Source organism: Mizuhopecten yessoensis, unplaced genomic scaffold (assembly GCF_002113885.1).
Source record: "Mizuhopecten yessoensis strain PY_sf001 unplaced genomic scaffold, ASM211388v2 scaffold7669, whole genome shotgun sequence".
In the NCBI taxonomy this organism is placed as follows: Eukaryota; Metazoa; Mollusca; class Bivalvia; order Pectinida; family Pectinidae; genus Mizuhopecten; species Mizuhopecten yessoensis.
Window position 1 is genome coordinate 585,699 of NW_018407163.1, and position 22,228 is coordinate 607,926.

At 37.4% G+C, this 22,228-nt stretch overlaps 2 protein-coding genes across 2 annotated transcripts in view; one reads left to right on the top strand and one right to left on the bottom strand.

Moving 5' to 3' along the window:
• The window catches only part of LOC110454118 (ATP-dependent (S)-NAD(P)H-hydrate dehydratase-like), a 101,833-nt gene extending 99,478 nt beyond the window's left edge, over positions 1-2,355 (bottom strand). Inside the window, exons 1-3 of the mRNA XM_021503491.1 lie at positions 2,222-2,355; positions 1,245-1,386; positions 830-875 (exon numbers count right to left, since the gene is read on the bottom strand). Coding sequence (XP_021359166.1) covers positions 830-875; positions 1,245-1,386; positions 2,222-2,282 — 249 coding nt within the window. The 5' untranslated portion in view covers positions 2,283-2,355. The remainder of the gene's footprint in view (positions 1-829; positions 876-1,244; positions 1,387-2,221) is intronic.
• A 79-nt stretch (positions 2,356-2,434) lies between these two features.
• Positions 2,435-21,480, top strand: LOC110454111 (coiled-coil domain-containing protein 138-like). Its single transcript, XM_021503478.1, has 14 exons — positions 2,435-2,536; positions 3,981-4,043; positions 4,372-4,524; positions 5,103-5,170; positions 5,638-5,769; positions 9,179-9,298; positions 9,664-9,741; positions 13,104-13,211; positions 13,330-13,479; positions 13,938-14,060; positions 14,628-14,838; positions 15,468-15,592; positions 17,755-17,945; positions 20,196-21,480. Exons 2-14 carry the CDS (start codon positions 3,989-3,991, stop codon positions 20,341-20,343), a joined length of 1,662 nt encoding a protein of 553 aa, XP_021359153.1. The 5' UTR covers positions 2,435-2,536; positions 3,981-3,988; the 3' UTR covers positions 20,344-21,480.
• Positions 21,481-22,228: the final 748 nt, after the last annotated feature.

Genomic DNA, 22,228 nt, shown 5'->3' on the forward strand with positions numbered 1-22,228 from the left:
AACATGTGTTACATATTTTGCGATAAATAAAATATTTGTAGGGTTAATTAGAAATGCTTCTTTTCATTTTATTATTGTTGTTATTGTTCCGAACAATGCCACACACAAAAAAAAACGGAAAATATTAGAATTGACGAAAATTCAATTTTTTGGTATTTTTTCCAAAAAATTCCCCAAACTATCGGAATGTTTAGATTTTCATAAAATCAACTCGACATAGTTGCATAACAATTATATGAAAGTTTCAACGAATTTTGCTGGTTAATTGCGAAAGTGTGGAGCCACCTTAAAGGTTTTAAACATATTTGACCCCTGTGACCTTGAATATATGTAAAGGTCATTCATTTGAACAAGCTTGATAGCCCTTTATCCCAGCATGCTACTGGCCAAATATCATTATGCTAGGCCTCTTGGTTATTCAGAAGAAGTTGTATACAAGTTTTAAACATATTTGACCCCAATGACCTTCGGGCCAGGTGAGCTAAAAACCAATGTCCAATAAGTATCTATAAAGTTTACATTTATCTTTTAGGTTTCAGGAGGATATCTCGTGGTATGTAGAAGCCCTCTCGTGGTAATTAAAGCAAAGCAAACAAACAAAGGAGAAGCAACTCCTGAATCCAGGTTTCCATAACTGTATTGATACTTGTGCTAGCTGACTTAAGTTTCGATCCGCTATGCAAGCCTTCATCAGAACACAGCTACATTGTGCATGGTGATGGTAGGTAACAATGAAAGTCATCTGACTTGAAACAGTACGACATATTTATGAAGTCATCAATAGTGAAAACTGTTAAGTAACAGAGCAGCTTTGCCCTGAAAAACTTACCATTTTAAGAGAAGAAATAGCTGCAAAGTAGGGTGCTCCACTGTACCTACAATAAACAATATATCAATTAATACCCACTTAAGTAACTATAACTTGATCAACAGTTTGTAGCTGATTTAAATAGTAAATCTCTGCCTCACAAAACAACAGTTTGGTATTATAAATGTACTGACAGATACAATTTTGATGATATATTTCATTTGACTTGTGAAAAGTTCATGGGGTATAAAGTTCTCAAAAGGTCACAATTTATTGGTACTTGACTTATTCTCAAATTTGACATGTAAAATAAATATATAGTAAGCCTTAATTTCCATCTCTAAAATCTCTTTTAGAAGGAGTATATGATGTGCTTCATGTTGGAGTTTTTCCCTTAGATTTTATCCAATACTTAAATTATCTAAACATTGCTTACTCTTGACATCCTCCAACCACCCCTATCCTTCCCATCATGCCCTTGTGCTGGTCATTTGACAGTGGTGGTATGATAGACTTTGCCATCTCCAGCAGCTGACCAGAATTCTGGTAGGACACATCCTTTGGACATCCGAATGCAGCTGTAAGACAAATGAAGAGTGTTTAAGCACTGAAAATTTTGATTGTGAGAATTCCTACAATCTAACTCGATCCTTTTAGGGTAGAAATTTACCTGTACTGTAGTGAGTGATTTATAAGTAAGGCCTGGTAACCAATTTGTTTCTGTGCCAGTTAGAAATGATTTATACCTTTCAAACAAGTATATTCTTTCTGTTTGATAATTTTGATGCAATGTAAATTAAAAATGTGAAAAAGAAATATTTTAGGTTTGTCCCCATAGATGTCTTTTTTGCTAAATAACTCTTTTAATATCTTGCGAACGATTTTATTGAGAAACAATTCAATTTCTTTGACATACAAAAACATGAAAGCATACAAAGTCAGTGAATTTTGAGATACAGCAGTAATAACAGCATCCCATAAAATGTTAAACCCTAAGGCCAATCCAGATGATCTTTTTGCATAAAAATGGTCCGCAGTAGGTACTGCATGGAGGGTGGACATTTTTGTAAGTCACCAGCTATATATTTTTCAATTATAGGATCAGCACCCAATTGATACAGGTACAGTCTAGATCTAGAGCCACAAGTAAACACACTGGTTCAGGGGAAACAACTCTTATCAAACATTTAACACATTTAGTGTAACTATGGGTGAACAGCTTTAAAGTATAGTATTAACTATCATTAGGTTTCAACACCTGCTCACAAAGATATTAAATGTGTCTCTATAGTTAAATCTTAACTGTTCAGTCTCACAGTGGCACACTGTTACAAAGTAACAACGTGCATCGAAAGTACACATAAATGACAAATCATTTTACACATGAAATATTTGATGACACTCTGTACACACCTGTTGACGGTATCTTATATTTCCCTATAACATGCGCAAATACACTTGACAACGTGAACATTTCGAGATTTGTAGATAAATTCTAAGTGACAATCAGCAATTTTCAGAATTTCTGCTTATCAAGTATGTTTCGATACTTCTCTGACTTTTATATCAAATATAAAGAAAATTCGAGAAATGTCCGAATATGAAATCACGTGAGACTTTGTTACTTCGCGAGAAACGGCACCAAATTCAAAATGGCGCATAAAATGTCAACAAACACACATTGACAGAAGAAAAATATGGTGCTTGAAGTCTGAAAGCACTACACAGGTATAAAAACTGTATTAAGTTTATTGATATGTTAATTAAAATTCAACGTGTTTGTTCTAGGCCAATCATTTTCACCATTTCTTCGTTATGGAAGTTATTTCGGCATCACTGTTACAAGTTACAAGTCTGAACCGGTCATGATTATGCTGACTGCAGACAGATGATCTTGATGGGTCATTCTTCATATTTGATTGTGTTGGCTTTGTTAATAAATAAAGGATCTTATTAAACCCGCAAAACTTGCCCAGCCCGAATTTCATCTTGCTCCAAAACCAGACTTGACATTCTGACAAGAAGCGTTGTGGTGGATGTCTGATTTGAAGCCCAATGAATCTCGGACTATCCAATTTGTAGATGTAGTGCATATTACATATATCTCTTTGTTTTGCCAACAGTAGCACACTGACTATTCTGGTAGAAAATAATACTTTTACATCTACAACAAAATTCTCCTCCTTAACTGAGTTAAGTTACCTAGTGTGTAACATAATTTTTGTAACATTTCACTGTGTGACAATTTAGTCATGAAGGAATTTATATTGGTTACGTTTCTTTTCTGCTTCATTATGCACTCTTGTATGATTTATAAGACATTGATGATAGATTCCAAAATGTATTGGCATATACTCAAGTACTGGTTTCACTTGCTTCCCTACAAGTCCAATAATAGTATGATCAAGATATGATTTCCAAAGGTAATTAGCTTGTCATAAATAATTACAATACAATAATCTTTATTTAAAGTCGGGTAAGTGTACAACAGTAAAACATTAGCTCTAGAGAGCTATTGATCGACTAATTGAACCGTGTCAAAAATTAGCTATACACAGCCATTGGATACTATTTGGGGTATCCTGTTTGGCACTCATGTCGAAAATGAGCTCTCTGGGATCAGCAGCCATTGGATTCTTCCTGCAATTTTGTGCATGAAGTTGATATTTTGCCAAAGTGTTTTAGAGTCATCGTCATTAAATATGGTCACAAAAAACAACAATCTTTGATTCATCAGCAAATGATAGGAAAAGAGCCACAAACTATATGGTTGGTAAAGAAATGTAAAGATATCCATTGCAAACCCATATATACAGAACTTATTTGATTATGAACAAAAGAATATTAATTGAATGAAATATTATATAGGTTATTAAATTATATGGTTGTTCTTTGATGAAATACCAACTGTTTAGCATGTAATTGGTTTATGTATCAAAATAGGTAACACTGACTTCATTACAAGTCTTTTAATAATAACTAATTTGTAAAAATATTAATATAATGCCAATGGAAATATTGACTTCCATTTTTGTGCTTGTATATATATATATATGAATAACTACATTCAGGCATACAGATCAGTTTATTATTTGTTTTATGAACAGTATGAGCAGAGATTAAAAATCATGCATGCAATACTTACTCAGGTCCTTTTTATTTGTCTTTTCAGATTTCATTATGAGCAATTCAAGGAGGCCAAAGCCACTTGACTTTTCTGGAGACAGTGATATAGGTAAAGACTAATTGACTAATGAAAGAGGAAGTGTGAAAAATAAAAAGTTATATTTGAGAAACAATCAAAATCATAGTCTCATTGGTGCTGTAGATGACCTTCACTGACTGTTGCCTAATGCTGAGTTTGTAATTGAGATCAAGAGTACCAATAGGTCCTCTCCAGCTCAAACAAAACATTACTTCTGGATTAATTAAATTTTTAACCAATTGCAGAAAAAACTATAGAACTTTATTTTCTTCCTGTCATTGTTTTAGTAGCAAAATTTGGGATCATGTTTTGTCCATTTTTACTTCATTATGAACTAAAGTTTTGATCTCATCTTCAGACTCCACAGTAACACCTATCAATCCTCCAGATGACGGTGGCCATGGGCAGATCATTGAGTCAGACAGTCTCTCTGACTTCTACCTTCATGAGGTCAAACACAAAAAGCATAGAAAGAAAAGCCAGAACTATGATGCTGATTTATCAGACGAAGGTTAATTTTTAACAGTAATTTGATATGATTTTAACAGAAAAAGCTGATTAATTAGCCATAATGAATTACACTTCTAGTATGACAGCATTGGTGTTGGGATGAAGCTCCTATAGAAACAGATAAAATGGATACTGTATAGAGGCCTACCTAAAAAAGGGATATCATCAAGACTGCTTGAGCATGATACATTATGACATCCATGAAAAAATAGTTGTTTAGGGGGTTACATCCTCAACACTACCTGTGTTAGGTGACATTCATATAGGTACAGTTTCAGTAGTGTGATTCTAAGGACAATTCATCTATTACAACAGTAACATAAATACTGCTATATCAAAACAATGAGAACTTAGACATCAGTATTAGGCAGTGTGATTGTGATACAAAGATAAGTGCCTGAAATCTGTAACTAAGGTCAAGATTACAAAGCCATATCTACTAAAATCATGATGCGATTTGATATAGGACAGTAGGACATTTACTGAGACACAACTATACATTGGGATAAGACTGACATTGTTCGTATGTTGCACAATTTTCATACCATATAAATTATCAAACATATTTTTGTTTTTCAGAACACCATAGTAAAAGCAACATGAAGGAGATTTACAGAGAATTACAGACTATCAGTAAAAAGCTCAAGGTAAAGCATTGCTCAATTCCTGTAAGTTAACATACCATATTGGAGACTATCAGTAAAAAGCTCAAGGTAAAACATAGCTCAATTCCTGTAAGTTAACATACCATATTACAGACTATCAGTAAAAAGATCAAGGTAAAGTATTACTCAATTGCAGTAAGTTAACATACCATATTACAGACTATCAGTAAAAAGCTCAAGGTAAAGCATTGCTCAATTCATGTAAGTTAACATACCATATTACAGACTATCAGTAAAAAGTTCAAGGTAAAGTATTACTCAATTGCAGTAAGTTAACATACCATATTACAGACTATCATAACTACTATGTACTGTTTACATATGCTGCATTCCATGATATTTTACTCAAAGTTAAAATGTTTTATAATGGAGCCCTCCGTGTACAACACACAGTAGTATTATCATCAAATGTATAGTCTCTGTGACTTAAAACAAACCTGTTTTTTCAGGATGAGAACAAGATCCTGTATGAGAGAGAACAGAAGGTAAAGGAGCGAGAGAGAATGGTGTCTATCTCCTCGGCTAGTGTACAGACCATCACAAACCACGCCGTCCGCCAGAGGATACAGGCCATAGAGGAGGTGAGCAAATCATACAACAGTCTTTCTCTTACCCTGGACAGGTGTATCCGCACTTTTACCAGTGTGAGATTAATAGAATCTCTCACCCACTTGGGGGTGAAATAGGGGAATCTCACCCTGAGGAGGAAGATTCTTATGTTGCCAAACACGAGGCTTTGCCAAGTGTTTGGCAACTTAAGAATCTTTTCAAGAGGGTTGAGATTCCCCTTTCTCACCCACAAGGGGGTGAATAATTCTTTTTCTCTTACCCTGTTCTTCCATTGTGTATCATATATACAATGTAATGATAACGCTACATGCTAAATTCAGGGTTGAAGTGACGTTGATGGATTGTTGACGTGACGTCATTGTATTGTTGAAGTGACGTCATACCATTGTTATGAATAGGGGAATCCCCCCGTCTCAACCCTAGGGTGAGACAAGGAAATATCACACCGGTAAAAGTGCGCATACACCTGTCCAGGGTAAGATGATTCCTTGTTTCACCCTATGGTTGAGACGGGGGGGATTCCCCTATTCATAACAATGGTATGACATCACTTCAACAATACAATGACGTCATGTCAACAATACAATGACGTCACGTCAACAATCCATGAACGTCACGTCAACCCTGAATTTAGCATGTAACGTTATCATTACATTGTGTATATGATACAAATTGAGAAAACAGGGTAAGAGAAAAAGAATCATTCACCCCCTTGTGGGTAAGATAGGGGAATCGCAACCCTCGGGGAAAGATTCTTAAGTTGACAAACACTCAGCAAAGCCTCATGTTTGGCAACATAAGAATCTTCCCCCTCAGGTTGAGATTCCCCTATCTTACCCACAAGGGGGTGATTGATTCTATTAGTCTATATATCTGTCTGTCTGTCTCTTCATCCTTCTCACAAGTCTAAAGTCACAGTCACAAGGCCTAACAAGGGTATGAAGGTCTGGAATAATGGTGTAAAAGTTCAGTCTGTCTGTGTAGCTCTAATATCTTTGATAAGACATGCCTGAACATAAGTATGCATCAGACTGTGATACATGTTGTCTGTTTCTTGTCTGATGAAATGAAGTAAAAGTTCTGTCTGTCTGTATTAATGTTACTATCAGACAAATTATCTTCACGGTACCGGGTACTATCAGACAAATTATCTTCATGGTACTATCAGACAAATGGTACTATCAGACAAATGGTACTATCAGACAAATTATGCTATCAGACAAATTATCTTCATGGTACTATCAGACAAATTATACTATCAGACAGATTATCTTCATGGTACTATCAGACAAATGGTACTATCAGACAAATTATACTATCAGACATATTATCTTTATGGTACTATCAGACAAATTATACTACTAGACAGATTATCTTTATGGTACTATCAGACAAATTATACTATTAGACAGATTATCTTTATGGTACTATCAGACAAATTATACTATCAGAGAGATTATCTTCATGGTACTATCAGAAAAATTATACTATCAGACAAATTATCCTATCAGACAAATTATCTCCATGGTACTATAAGACAAATTATACTATCAGACAAGTTATACTATCAGACAGATTATACTATCAGCCAGATTTACCTCTCAGACAGATTATACTATTAGACAGATTATACTATCAGACAAATTATCTTCATGGTACTATCAGACAAATTATATTATCAGACAGATTATCTTCATGGGACTATCAGACAAATTATACTATCTGACAGTTTATCTTCTTGGTATTATCAGACAATTTATACTATCAGACAGATTATCTCTATGGTACTATCAGACAAATTATATTATCAGACAGATTATCTTCATGGTCCTATAAGACAAATTATACTATCAGACAGATTATCCTATCAGACAGATTATACTATCAGCCAGATTTACCTCTCAGACAGATTATACTATTAGACAGATTATACTATCAGACAAATTATCCTATCAGACAAATTATCTCCATGGTACTATAAGACAAATTATACTATTAGACAGATCATCTTTATGGTACTATCAGACAATTTATACTATTAGACAGATTATCTTTATGGTACTATCAGCCAAATTATACTATCAGACAGATTGTCTTTATGGTACTATCAGACAAATGGTACTATCAGACAAATTATATTATCAGACAGATTATCTTCATGGTCCTATAAGACAAATTATACTATCAGACAGAATATCTTCATGGCACTATCAGACAAATTATACTATCAGACAGATTATCTTCATGGTACTATCAGACAAATTATACTATCAGACAAATTATACTATCAGACAGATTATACTATCAGACAGATTATACTATCAGACAGATTAAACTATCAGACAGATTATACTATTAGACAGATTATACTATCAGACAAATTATCTTCACATTACTGTCAGACAAAACATGCTATCAGACAAATTATCATCATTGTACTCAAGAAAAATTCTATCCATGGTACTGTCGGCAAATACTATGTTGAGGTGCTGTCAGACAAATTATCTTGTGGTTCTGTCACACATATCATGTTCACAGAACTGCTAAACAAATTATCTTCATGTTACTTTCAGACTTGAATTACTGTTTAAACTTTAGTTTTTAGCTCACCTGTCCGAAGGTTGTAGCTTTAAAACGCTACTTGTCCTGAACAGCCAAGTATATTTGGACTAAATTTGGTCTGTAGCATCCTTAGGCCAAGGGGACTCAATTTTGTATAAAAGATGGGTGTGGCCTCCCTGGGGGAAGAGAGGTGGGGCCCAATAGGGGAAATAGAGGTAAAACCTTTAAAATCCTTCTTCTATTGTAGGGATAAAGGGATTTTATCCTAATTTGGTCTGGAGCATCATTGGGCAAAGGGGACTAAATTTTGTTAAACGGTGGGTGTGGCCACCCTGGGGGCAGAGCCAAATAGAGGTAAAACCTTTAAAATCCTTCTTCTATTGAAGGGATAAAGGGATTTTATCCTAATTTGGTCTGGAGCATCCTTGGGCAAAGGGGACTATATTTTGTAATAACGGTGTATGTGTGGCCTACCTTGGGGCAGAGAGGTGGGATCCAATAGGGGAAATAGAGCTAAAACCTTTAAAATCCTTCTTCTACTGTAGGAATTGAGGGATTTTATCCCAATTTAACCTGGAGCATCCTTAGGCAAAGGGGACAAACATTTTGGGTTTGGACCCCCTGTGGGCTGAGAGTTGCGGGGTCCAATGGGGGAAATTAGAGGTTTAAATCTTTAAAAAAAAAAAACTTCTGCACGATTGGAGGGATTTTATGTAATAAGAATAATTTCCCATGGTTGCTTTATTATCCATGTGAGCGATACAGACCCTCTGGGCTTCTTGTTAAAAATTTAATGAATGGATCATGGCATATGTGTGAGATTAGAAATGTGAAAGGGAAGTTTTATGTTTTCATCAGAAGCACAGAGCAGAGGTCGATACATTACAACAAGCCCTGAGAGAGAAAGGAAAGGAAAACAAACGTCTTAAAGACAACTTTGAGACTCTAAAGCAAGCAAATGACGCACTAAAACAGGAGGTAAGAAATCTAGACACCTAAGGATGGCATTTTTTTTTTTTTTTTTAGTTTATATCAGATTATGACATCACAAATTTCTTACATAAAAAACATGAAAAACAGTTAAACACAGTTTCTTTTTGGTAATTTCTTTTTATAAAACAGGAAAAAAAAAAATGAAAGTGAAAACAAACCTGGTTAGAAGATTACAGATATTTGTACATTAATAGATATGTTGAGGGAAAACCAAAATAAAAGGAAAACTTAAAAATCTATAAAGATTTAACTAATTAATCGATTCTAGATAAAGTGTAAATACGACGGGAGACTTTTTGTTATTTTATCCGTATAACAGGTGTAGGTGTAATGTACTATATCTGTTACAGCTGGAAACCTTACAAGCAGAACATGACAAGCTGGAGAAGCAGTCTGTGAGTGTCCAGTCCAGACTGACCAATCTACAGGTAAACATTCTTACCTTTCTTCTATCTGAGGATGATGGCTGTATAGTCCAATGGAAAGCCAGGTCCAGTGTGCCAGTCATTATTAGTAGGGCCCTGCATCAGGTCCAGTGTGCCAGTCATTATAAGTAGGGCCCTGCATCAGGTCCAGTGTGCCAGTCATTATAAGTAGGGCCCTGCATCAGGTCCAGTGTGCCAGTCATTATAAGTAGGGCCCTGCATCAGGTCCAGTGTGCCAGTCATTATAAGTAGGGCCCTGCATCAGGTCCAGTGTGCCAGTCATTATAAGTAGGGCCCTGCATCAGGTCCAGTGTGCCAGTCATTATAAGTAGGGCCCTGCATCAGGTCCAGTGTGCCAGTCATTATAAGTAGGGCCCTGCATCAGGTCCAGTGTGCCAGTCATTATAAGTAGGGCCCTGCATCAGGTCCAGTGTGCCAGTCATTATAAGTAGGGCCCTGCATCAGGTCCAGTGTGCCAGTCATTATAAGTAGGGCCCTGCATCAGGTCCAGTGTGCCAGTCATTATAAGTAGGGCCCTGCATCAGGTCCAGTGTGCCAGTCATTATAAGTAGGGCCCTGCATCAGGTCCAGTGTGCCAGTCATTATAAGTAGGGCCCTGCATCAGGTCCAGTGTGCCAGTCATTATAAGTAGGGCCCTGCATCAGGTCCAGTGTGCCAGTCATTATAAGTAGGGCCCTGCATCAGGTCCAGTGTGCCAGTCATTATAAGTAGGGCCCTGCATCAGGTCCAGTGTGCCAGTCATTATAAGTAGGGCCCTGCATCAGGTCCAGTGTGCCAGTCATTATAAGTAGGGCCCTGCATCAGGTCCAGTGTGCCAGTCATTATAAGTAGGGCCCTGCATCAGGTCCAGTGTGCCAGTCATTATAAGTAGGGCCCTGCATCAGGTCCAGTGTGCCAGTCATTATAAGTAGGGCCCTGCATCAGGTCCAGTGTGCCAGTCATTATAAGTAGGGCCCTGCATCAGGTCCAGTGTGCCAGTCATTATAAGTAGGGCCCTGCATCAGGTCCAGTGTGCCAGTCATTATAAGTAGGGCCCTGCATCAGGTCCAGTGTGCCAGTCATTATAAGTAGGGCCCTGCATCAGGTCCAGTGTGCCAGTCATTATAAGTAGGGCCCTGCATCAGGTCCAGTGTGCCAGTCATTATAAGTAGGGCCCTGCATCAGGTCCAGTGTGCCAGTCATTATAAGTAGGGCCCTGCATCAGGTCCAGTGTGCCAGTCATTATAAGTAGGGCCCTGCATCAGGTCCAGTGTGCCAGTCATTATAAGTAGGGCCCTGCATCAGGTCCAGTGTGCCAGTCATTATAAGTAGGGCCCTGCATCAGGTCCAGTGTGCCAGTCATTATAAGTAGGGCCCTGCATCAGGTCCAGTGTGCCAGTCATTATAAGTAGGGCCCTGCATCAGGTCCAGTGTGCCAGTCATTATTAGTAGGGCCCTGCATCAGGTCCAGTGTGCCAGTCATTATAAGTAGGGCCCTGCATCAGGTCCAGTGTGCCAGTCATTATAAGTAGGGCCCTGCATCAGGTCCAGTGTGCCAGTCATTATAAGTAGGGCCCTGCATCAGGTCCAGTGTGCCAGTCATTATAAGTAGGGCCCTGCATCAGGTCCAGTGTGCCAGTCATTATAAGTAGGGCCCTGCATCAGGTCCAGTGTGCCAGTCATTATAAGTAGGGCCCTGCATCAGGTCCAGTGTGCCAGTCATTATAAGTAGGGCCCTGCATCAGGTCCAGTGTGCCAGTCATTATAAGTAGGGCCCTGCATCAGGTCCAGTGTGCCAGTCATTATAAGTAGGGCCCTGCATCAGGTCCAGTGTGCCAGTCATTATAAGTAGGGCCCTGCATCAGGTCCAGTGTGCCAGTCATTATAAGTAGGGCCCTGCATCAGGTCCAGTGTGCCAGTCATTATAAGTAGGGCCCTGCATCAGGTCCAGTGTGCCAGTCATTATAAGTAGGGCCCTGCATCAGGTCCAGTGTGCCAGTCATTATAAGTAGGGCCCTGCATCAGGTCCAGTGTGCCAGTCATTACAAGTAGGGCCCTGCATCAGGTCCAGTGTGACAGTCATTATTAATAGGGCCTGCATCAGGTCCAGTGTGACAGTAATTATAAGTAGGGCCCTGAATCAGGTCCAGTGTGACAGTCCTTGTAAGTAGGGCCCTGCATCAGGTCCAGTGTGCCAGTCATTGTAAGTAGGGCCCTGAATCAGGTCCAGTGTGACAGTCATTATAAGTAGGGCCCTGCATCAGGTCCAGTAATTCTGTAATTATAAGTAGGGCCCTGCATCAGGTCCAGTGTGCCAGTCATTATAAGTAGGGGCCTGCCTCAGGTCCAGTGTGCCAGTCATTATAAGTAGGGGCCTGCCTCAGGTCCAGTGTGCCAGTCATTATAAGTAGGGCCCTGCATCAGGGCCAGTGTGCCAGTAATTATAAGTAGGGCCCTGCATCAGGTCCAGTGTACCAGTAGTTATAAGTAGGGTCCTGAATCAGGTCCAGTGTGCCAGTATATATAAGTAGGGCCCTGAATCAGGTCCAGTGTGACAGTAGTTATAAATAGGGCCCTGCATCAGGTCCAGTGTACCAGTATATATAAGTAGGGTCCTGCATCAGTGCTAGTAATTTGAATTGGGGTCCTGCATCAGAGCCAGTTATTATAAGTAGGGCCCTGCATCAGGTCCAGTAATTGTAAGTAGGGCCCTGCATCAGTGCCAGTAATTTTAAGTAGGGCCCTGCATCAGGGCCAGTAATTATAAGTAGGGCCCTGCATCAGTGCCAGTAATTATAAGTAGGGCCCTGCATCAGTGCCAATAATTTTAAGTAGGGCCCTGCATCAGTGCGAATAATTTTAAGTAGGGCCCTGCATCAGTGCCAGTAATTATAAATAGGGCCCTGCATCAGTGCCAGTAGTTATAAATAGGGCCCTGCATCAGTGCCAGTAATTATAAGAAGGGCCCTGCATCAGGTCCAGTAATTATAAGTAGGGCCCTGCATCAGTGCCAGTAATTTTAAGTAGGGCCCTGCATCAGTGCCAGTAATTATAAATAGGGCCCTGCATCAGAAATATATTTTATGGATGTGCCACAGTAATTACAGTGTCTGTCTGTTTGTGCATCTGTCCGTTCACACTTTTGTTTCCGGAGATTATCTCAGAATCAAAAAGACAACTCTTTTTGTAATTTGACATGGTGGTTTACCTAGAGTGTATATGTATAGGTGTGTAAGAGGGGTTAAACAAGTGTTATAGGTTCCAAGTTACCATAGAGGAGGTATAACAGCCAGGCACATGGCCGGGCCCTTCCTGACCTGTCAGTGTTCTAGTTTCACCTTCATATCAATGATGTGCTGTTTCAGAGAAAGCAAGAATTCGCAGAACGACAAAAAGACTTAGCACTTGCCGTACCAAAACAGAAACTACCAAAGGATGCAGAAGAAAAATCTAAACCAGCAAAGCAGTCTAAGGTAGGTGTGGCGTGATAGACAACCTACTGCCTTAGAGTGTTCCATGTGAAGTTTTAATCCTTGGTGTTACCTAAACTAGATGTTCTAGGTGTTACTTGTATATTACTGTCGGTTCCAGCTAGCTTTACCAGTATACACATTCGATGTGATGGGAGTGCTGTTGGACTGGATTTCTGATGCCCACTTGCGATACACTGTGACTGACCAGCCATCTCGGCCCGCTGAGCGATACTTCTCCCCTGAGTATGTCCAGGAGAAAGTCCTAAAGGTAAGGAATGTCATATATGTCTTCTGAGACAACTAACAATAGGGTAACTTGGAACCCTGAATAATAACATAATGCTAATTAACTTGTTTAACCCAGGGTTTACCTCCATCTAGCCTGTTGTTCACTGACACTGGACGTGTGGTCATCAGTGATTACACACTGTTGGTTATAGAAATCAAAGATCCTCTGAGTAACATCATGTTACTATTTACATGTTCATTCCCGAGGACAATCATTCACAAATAAAAAAAAATCAGATATAAGCACTATCCTTATTGAAATGGCATCCTCTCAATTACAAATTCAAGTTGATGTGAATAAAACCTACAGACAGTTCAACAAAGTCATTTACATAGTTCTTCACTATTTGACATTTTTAGACTAGAAACAGGAACATGTCGATATGAGAAAAGTGACATAATAAACAAAACCTTGAAGTGTCTGAATTTTGGTTGTAGATTTTACCGTCTTCTGTGGATTTATTGCGGGAGTTTCCAGGACATAATCTCCGTATTAGTCTACCGTGTATACAGTTCATCTACTGGTCACTGGTACACATAGAACAGGGCTCAGGCTCACAGGTAACCGCTACAACCAGTACGCTAATACCAAAATCTACACCTGATCACATTTTGGTGGTCACTGGTAGAGGTCAAAGGTCACATTCAAAGACTTTTGAAGTGAAAGGCTTGTGTACAAGGTATCCCACGAACCCCTCAACAAATGTAATTTGTATTTACACTAAATTATGGTATCATTGAGTTTTTCCATCTGATTTGATGGTCATTGGTCAAAATTGAATGGTCAAAGGTCATGGGCAACGTGGGGTGATGGGCAAAGTGGGGTGATGGGCAAAGTGGGGTGATGGGGGAAGTGGGGTGATGGGCAAAGTGGGGTGATGGGCAAAGTGGGGTGATGAGCGAAGTGGGGTGATGGGGGAAGTGGGGTGATGGGCAAAGTGGGGTGATGGGGGAAGTGGGGTATATCTTTGTGAGCCTCTACTCACCTTACTTTTATTATATCATAATGAAACTGAGTTCAAACCTTACATTTCAATAAGTAGCAATTAACTTTAAATGACTTTTACAGTTTTCTCCACTAACACTCCTAAAGGAGAAATGTTTATTTCCATATTCCTCTGGTTTTAGAAGTCCAGCCTTTCCTCGACATTACGAAGACTTGGGGAGGAGATGTACCGTGCCAAGACTGTACGTTTCTCTGACACTGACAAAACGCTGGACAGTACACCATTACCACTGGTCAAGCTGGACAAGAACAAGGACACCGTTTACTTCCGGAGTACAAACCTCCACGTCCGACTCCTGTCCTCCCTCATCATACTAAAGACTCTCAGTCAGGGTAAGGCGTCACAGCTTCAACATTTCCACACCATGGGATCTACATAAAGCTGTTAAATGTCAAAATGTATCACTTGTATATTTATAAAGGTGATGCCGCTGTAATTTTTGTAAATGGCACACTGGTATTGATACAAATAAGTTTCATACTCTGGGGATTCATTGCACGCATATTTATCTTTTTGATTCACTTTGCCAAATGTTAGCTATGAAGTGTCCATTTCATTCAACATATCCAATGAAGTAAGCGTATGATTTGGTATTATTCTTTGGCGTGTCACCTTTTTACAGCATACTTATGTGTTGATTTCATTACATAGCTGATCTGAAATTTTAGCTCACCTGGCTAAAAGGCTGATACCTAAGGGAATTTTTGCCGAATATTGCAAAGATTGCTCCTTGGCAAAGTATATAATAATTAAATGAAGGATGTAGCCCTCTTGGGCCAGAAGGGGCAGGGCCCAAATGGTTGATCTTAAACCATTGTTCAATGTTGTAGAGTTCTAAAAGGGTCAAAAGGCAGGCACAATAATGGAATTGGGGGTCAAATCTTTAAAGGACTACTGCTATGTATAAGTGAATATAATTTGACCACTGGGTTAAGGTTTTTTATCTGGTTATATATTACAGTTGACCTTCTAGCCCATGTGTTTGATGTGCTGAGGAACGACCTGAAGTCAGACATTGCCAAGGAGCTGTATCTGTACTACCATGCTACCCCGGTCATCCTGATGTACCTTAAACCGGTCAATAAGGTAACGAACATCTCTCCGTCACAGTTAATTGATCAAACTTCAGGACAGTAACTATCTATATATCCTTCCATTAGACTTGTCAGTTTAGACATATGTAATATCAAGGTTTTACTTGATACAAAAACAATTACACATATTTAATACATTGTTTGTACATCATCTCTTCATCACCCAATGAAATGACAGGCTTATAGTCAATCATCAGATTTCTATAAAATCTACATTTTTATATAGTCTGTCTAACTGTAACGCCTGTATGTCACTTGATGCTCAGTGATTATAACCTGGTGGTCTGGTATTAGGGATACCTGTCTAACTGTAACGCCTGTATGTCACTTGATGCTCAGTGTGTATAACTTGGTGATCTGGTACTAGGGATACCTGTCTAACTGTAACGCCTGTATGTCACTTGATGCTCAGTGTGTATAACTTGGTGATCTGGTCCTAGGGATCCCTGTCTAACTGTAACGCCTGTATGTCACTTGATGCTCAGTGTGTATAACTTGGTGATCTGGTACTAGGGATACCTGTCTAACTGTAACGCCTGTATGTCACTTGACGCTCAGTGATTATAACCTGGTGGTCTGGTATTAGTGATACCTGTCTAACTGTAACGCCTGTATGTCACTTGATGCTCAGTGGTTATAACTTGGTGGTCTGGTACTAGGGATACCTGTCTAACTGTAACGCCTGTATGTCACTTGATGCTCAGTGATTATAACCTGGTGGTGTGGTATTAGGGATACCTGTCTAACTGTAACGCCTGTATGTCACTTGACGCTCAGTGATTATAACCTGGTGGTCTGGTATTAGTGATACCTGTCTAACTGTAACGCCTGTATGTCACTTGATGCTCAGTGATTATAACTTGGTGATCTGGTACTAGGGATACCTGTCTAACTGTAACGCCTGTATGTCACTTGATGCTCAGTGTGTATAACTTGGTGATCAGGTACTAGGGATACCTGTCTAACTGTAACGCCTGTATGTCACTTGACGCTCAGTGATTATAACCTGGTGGTCTGGTATTAGTGATACCTGTCTAACTGTAACGCCTGTATGTCACTTGATGCTCAGTGATTATAACTTGGTGGTCGGGTACTAGGGATACCTGTCTAACTGTAACGCCTGTATGTCACTTGATGCTCAGTGATTATAACTTGGTGGTCGGGTACTAGGGATACCTGTCTAACTGTAACGCCTGTATGTCACTTGACGCTCAGTGATTATAACCTGGTGGTCTGGTATTAGTGATACCTGTCTAACTGTAACGCCTGTATGTCACTTGACGCTCAGTGATTATAACCTGGTGGTCTGGTATTAGGGATGCCTGTCTAACTGTAACGCCTGTATGTCACTTGATGCTCAGTGATTATAACTTGGTGGTCGGGTACTAGGGATACCTGTCTAACTGTAACGCCTGTATGTCACTTGATGCTCAGTGTGTATAACTTGGTGATCTGGTACTAGGGATACCTGTCTAACTGTAACGCCTGTATGTCACTTGATGCTCAGTGATTATAACCTGGTGGTCTGGTACTAGGGATATGTATAAGTAACATAACCTAGTGGTCTGGTACTAGGGATATGTATAAGTTACATTATAACCTAGTGGTCTGGTACTAGGGATATGTATAAGTAACATTATAACCTAGTGGTCTGGTACTAGGGATACATATAAGTAACATTATAACCTAGTGGTCTGGTACTAGGGATATATATTAGTAACATTATAACCTAGTGGTCTGGTACTAGGGATACATATAAGTAACATTATAACCTAGTGGTCTGGTACTAGGGATACATATAAGTAACATTATAACCTAGTGGTCTGGTACTAGGGATATATATAAGTAACATTATAACCTAGTGGTCTGGTACTAGGGATACCTCTAAGTAACATTATGAGGTGACTGTTTAGTATGTCTACAGAACACTGTTTATAACTTGATTTCACACAATATTATTTTTTGTGCAGTAGATTAATGTTAATCAGGATCCATCTACCCTGGCTTGTTAATTTCACCATTCACAGTTGAAATATTATATATAGCAAGCTGTGTACGGATAATTACCATCATAATAAATTTGCTGTCATTATTGAGTGCAAGAACTAATAACAGCTGTACATTGATCATTGATTCTGGTTGTGTAATTGGCAGGCGTTCATGGGGGCAGCCATGGACATATTCTTACACATGTCGTCGGACTCGCCTTTCCAGCAGTCCTTTCTGGAAGGATGTAGTAACGAAACCTGGTTCAGAACCATAGCCATGGTCCTGCGAGCTCCCAGTCAAGATTATAAAGTTCTGGAAAAACTTAGCATCATCCTACAGAAACTCTCCAAAATGAAGTAAGTCTCCAACATCTGTTGTAAACCTAGCAGTGTAGACGATAGGGAAGGCAGTCTTATTATTTTCGAATCTTGAGAGATATGAATATTTTCACTTTGTTTACGTCTTGTTTTGTTTGGTTTAGTCTGTCGTAGTCTTTTAAAATCTATTTTAGTCTGTTTTAATCTATTTTAATCTGTTTTAGTATGTTTTAATCTGTTTTAATCTGTTTTAATCTGTTTTAGTATGTTTTAATCTGTTTTAGTATGTTTTAGTATGTTTTAATCTGTTTTAATCTGTTTTAATCTGTTTTAGTATGTTTTAATCTGTTTTAATCTATTTTAATCTCTTTTAATCTGTTTTAATCTATTTTAATCTCTTTTAATCTGTTTTAATCTATTTTAATCTGTTTTAATCTGTTTTAGTATGTTTTAGTCTGTTTTAGTCTGTTTTAATCTGTTTTAATCTGTTTTAGTCTGTTTTAGTCTGTTTTAGTATGTTTTAATCTGTTTTAATCTGTTTTAGTATGTTTTAATCTGTTTTAATCTGTTTTAGTATGTTTTAATCTGTTTTAATCTATTTTAATCTCTTTTAATCTGTTTTAATCTATTTTAATCTCTTTTAATCTGTTTTAATCTATTTTAATCTGTTTTAATCTGTTTTAGTATGTTTTAGTCTGTTTTAGTCTGTTTTAATCTGTTTTAATCTGTTTTAGTCTGTTTTAGTCTGTTTTAGTATGTTTTAATCTGTTTTAATCTGTTTTAGTATGTTTTAATCTGTTTTAATCTGTTTTAGTATGTTTTAATCTGTTTTAATCTATTTTAATCTCTTTTAATCTGTTTTAATCTATTTTAATCTCTTTTAATCTGTTTTAATCTATTTTAATCTGTTTTAATCTGTTTTAGTATGTTTTAGTCTGTTTTAGTCTGTTTTAATCTGTTTTAATCTGTTTTAGTCTGTTTTAGTCTGTTTTAGTATGTTTTAATCTGTTTTAATCTGTTTTAGTATGTTTTAATCTGTTTTAATCTGTTTTAGTATGTTTTAATCTGTTTTAATCTATTTTAATCTCTTTTAATCTGTTTTAATCTATTTTAATCTCTTTTAATCTGTTTTAATCTATTTTAATCTGTTTTAATCTGTTTTAGTATGTTTTAGTCTGTTTTAGTCTGTTTTAATCTGTTTTAATCTGTTTTAGTCTGTTTTAGTCTGTTTTAGTATGTTTTAATCTGTTTTAATCTGTTTTAGTATGTTTTAATCTGTTTTAATCTGTTTTAGTATGTTTTAATCTGTTTTAATCTATTTTAATCTCTTTTAATCTGTTTTAATCTATTTTAATCTCTTTTAATCTGTTTTAATCTATTTTAATCTGTTTTAATCAACTATTCTATTTAAAAGCAATCAATCCTTTATCAACTATTGATTTGAGTTAGGTTGTCTTATCATTTTTCTACTGTATACAGACCTTTAAAGGAAGTTCTTTTTCTGTTAATCTTATATCACTTCCTCTATATTCACCTAATGACAGTCGAAGGCGTTCTAGGGAGTTAGAGCATTATTGACAGTAATGTTGCAGAAAAGTATAAGCTAAACAAAAAACACAGATGCTAAGGTCTACTCTATATAACCAAGATGTCCAAGGATCACATCCCTGTAGCACAGATGTTTTCCTGGAAAAGAAATTACAATGATACCGATATCTCTTTCTTATATAACTCTTGGCTATAGTTAATGGTCAACTTCAAGTCTCTCTACCTTTGCATAAAAACAACGATCAGACTTGTGGACACAGTAAGACAGTCTTCATTTTAACTGTTACGTATGTAAGGAGATGAAGAAGGTGATTGAACTTGGTGTTTATTTAACTTATGACAACAACCTTAAAAGTTCTAAAGCATTTCTATTTAATCCAAATATTTATCACACTTTTTCAATAAAGAATGAAGTATTATATATATGATAGTTTTCCTAACAAAATAATGCTCCCACACCAACTTTAGGTAAATAATATGCTTAGGCAGAACAGCAGCCCGTTATCCTTTACACTGTGACTAATACACACAATTATCTCACTGCTAAGAATGCGATAACCATTGGTTTCCACAGAAAGTGTTGTTACCAAGGCACCACAGTGAAACTCCAGACTTCTATAAGTGCTTAAAGTACATTTCTATAAACAGCCTAGCTTATCCTACAAAACCTGTGTATCTTAGACTATGTCTCCATCTTCCGAGTCATAGATACATGTAATAATAACTTGGCTCTACTTACAGGTCCAACAGGAAGTACTTTGAAGTATACACCATAGTGGCCATCATACAGGAACTGCTACGTGGCTGTGCCACAGATCAGGCCTTCCTAGCCCTCAACCTTAAATCCATACTCTTCAATCTCACAGCGGAGTGCTCCAACCAAATCTGAGTAGGTTATAGTCTACCTCAAATCCAAACTCTTCAATCATACTGAGGAGTGCTTCAACCAGATCTGAGTACCTCAAATCCATACTCTTCAATCTTACTGCGGAGTGCTCTAACTAGATCTGAGTGGATTATGATCTACCTACAAACTGAAATCCGTCCTAATGAACCTTGCCACCGAACACAACAACCAGATCTGAGTATGTGAGCCTAAGGAGTGCTTTATTTTACTTAATTGCTGTGTGCTGCAGCTTTCTTCAACTTTGAAATCTCTTCCATTCAACCTACAAGATAATAATTGAAGGCATGCAGATCTTTATAAGAACAGGGCACTGCATATTGGTGAATGTTTGAATTCTAGAGCTTACCCGGTATACATATTTTTGTAGACTAGATGATATTGGTAGTTTCTTTTTAAGAAAAGTTGAAGTTCTCAGGTATATTACGTATTTATGTAATGATCGGAGGAAGTTGATTTGAATCCCAAGGCGTCTGAGCCTCGAGTACTTGTTTGATAAGCTACAGAAGAGTAGCTACATAGGATGTGTGTGGATTTACACAAGGTAGTGCTCATTGTGTACGTTATAGTTTAGTCTGTCATCTTTTTATTTCTCAGATCAGATTAAATTTTCACCAATCATGAAGAAAGTGTTCAGTCAGACTAAATTTTCACTTCGCATGAAGATAGTGTTTCTCTATATTTTATTATGTAGAACAATTTTGAAGTGAAGCCCTCGGCAAAGCCACGTGCTGTACAAATATGTACTACGAAAATCTTGCCCTTAGGTTGAGATTTCTATGTCTATTTTACAAAGAACTGATGGATTCTTTTAATCACTTATGTAAACGGATTGGCTTTGATTATTTTAGGTGTATACAAATTGAAGAAGAAATTTAGAGATATCTATAATGACTTCACATTAGAATACATATACGTAAGATTGTTACTGCTCTCACACTTACATGTAGATTTAGTAGAAGTATGAGAGCTATTTTTGTATATTTTGTCATGTTATGATGAAACAAATGTTTATGACATCAATTACTTATATCATTAATGTTATTTTTGATTTTTATGTAACTATTTATAAATATTTTTTTGGAAATGGGCAAGATTGGATCAAAGCAAGAAATAAAATAACAAAAGAAATATGCATTTGTTTTATTGTTTTGTTTTTGTTTGGGTTTGGGTTTTTACAGAACCCACTGTGAAAATATTCTGACAAGGTTTTTATTACATTTTTGCCATTGAAATATCGGATTCTATCAACGTGATAAAACTGATATCTTTCACACTGTGACAAATATCAAAAGTGATTTTTCACAGTGTGAAAATATAACTTTTTGGTATTGACCAATCATAACGATATCTTCTATTCGCTGCAAGCGATGGTAGAATAAGTGGTTGTTAAGGTATATGTTTTGTACACACACTTCAGTATTTACATAAATATACAATTAATAACATTTTTATAAGCAATCATACCAGAAAAAAAGCAGAAAACATCGGAATTGCGTTGAGTATCCCATTCAAAATGGCGCGCAGCCTTGTTGTCAAGCGTGACGTCATTAGAATATGGCGCTAATTATTACGCTTCTGATTCCCGCCCTTTTTAAATGCATTACAGTTTTCATGTTTTATGTTCAATGGTGTCTTCAGTAATAACAAATATATTTCACTCGTTAATATTTTGATATTTTTCACTCGTGTTGCGCTCTATAACTTAGTGTATAAAGCTTTGCGTTATTTAATTGATTAAGGAAGATAAACCAAAAGGTCAATTGGGCCTGTGTTGTACACCTGTCTATCAACACTGTTCACAAATTCATCTCACATCTGTGGGCTTCAAAGTGGCTAAATGTCAGTCTTAATAGCCAATATACATGAA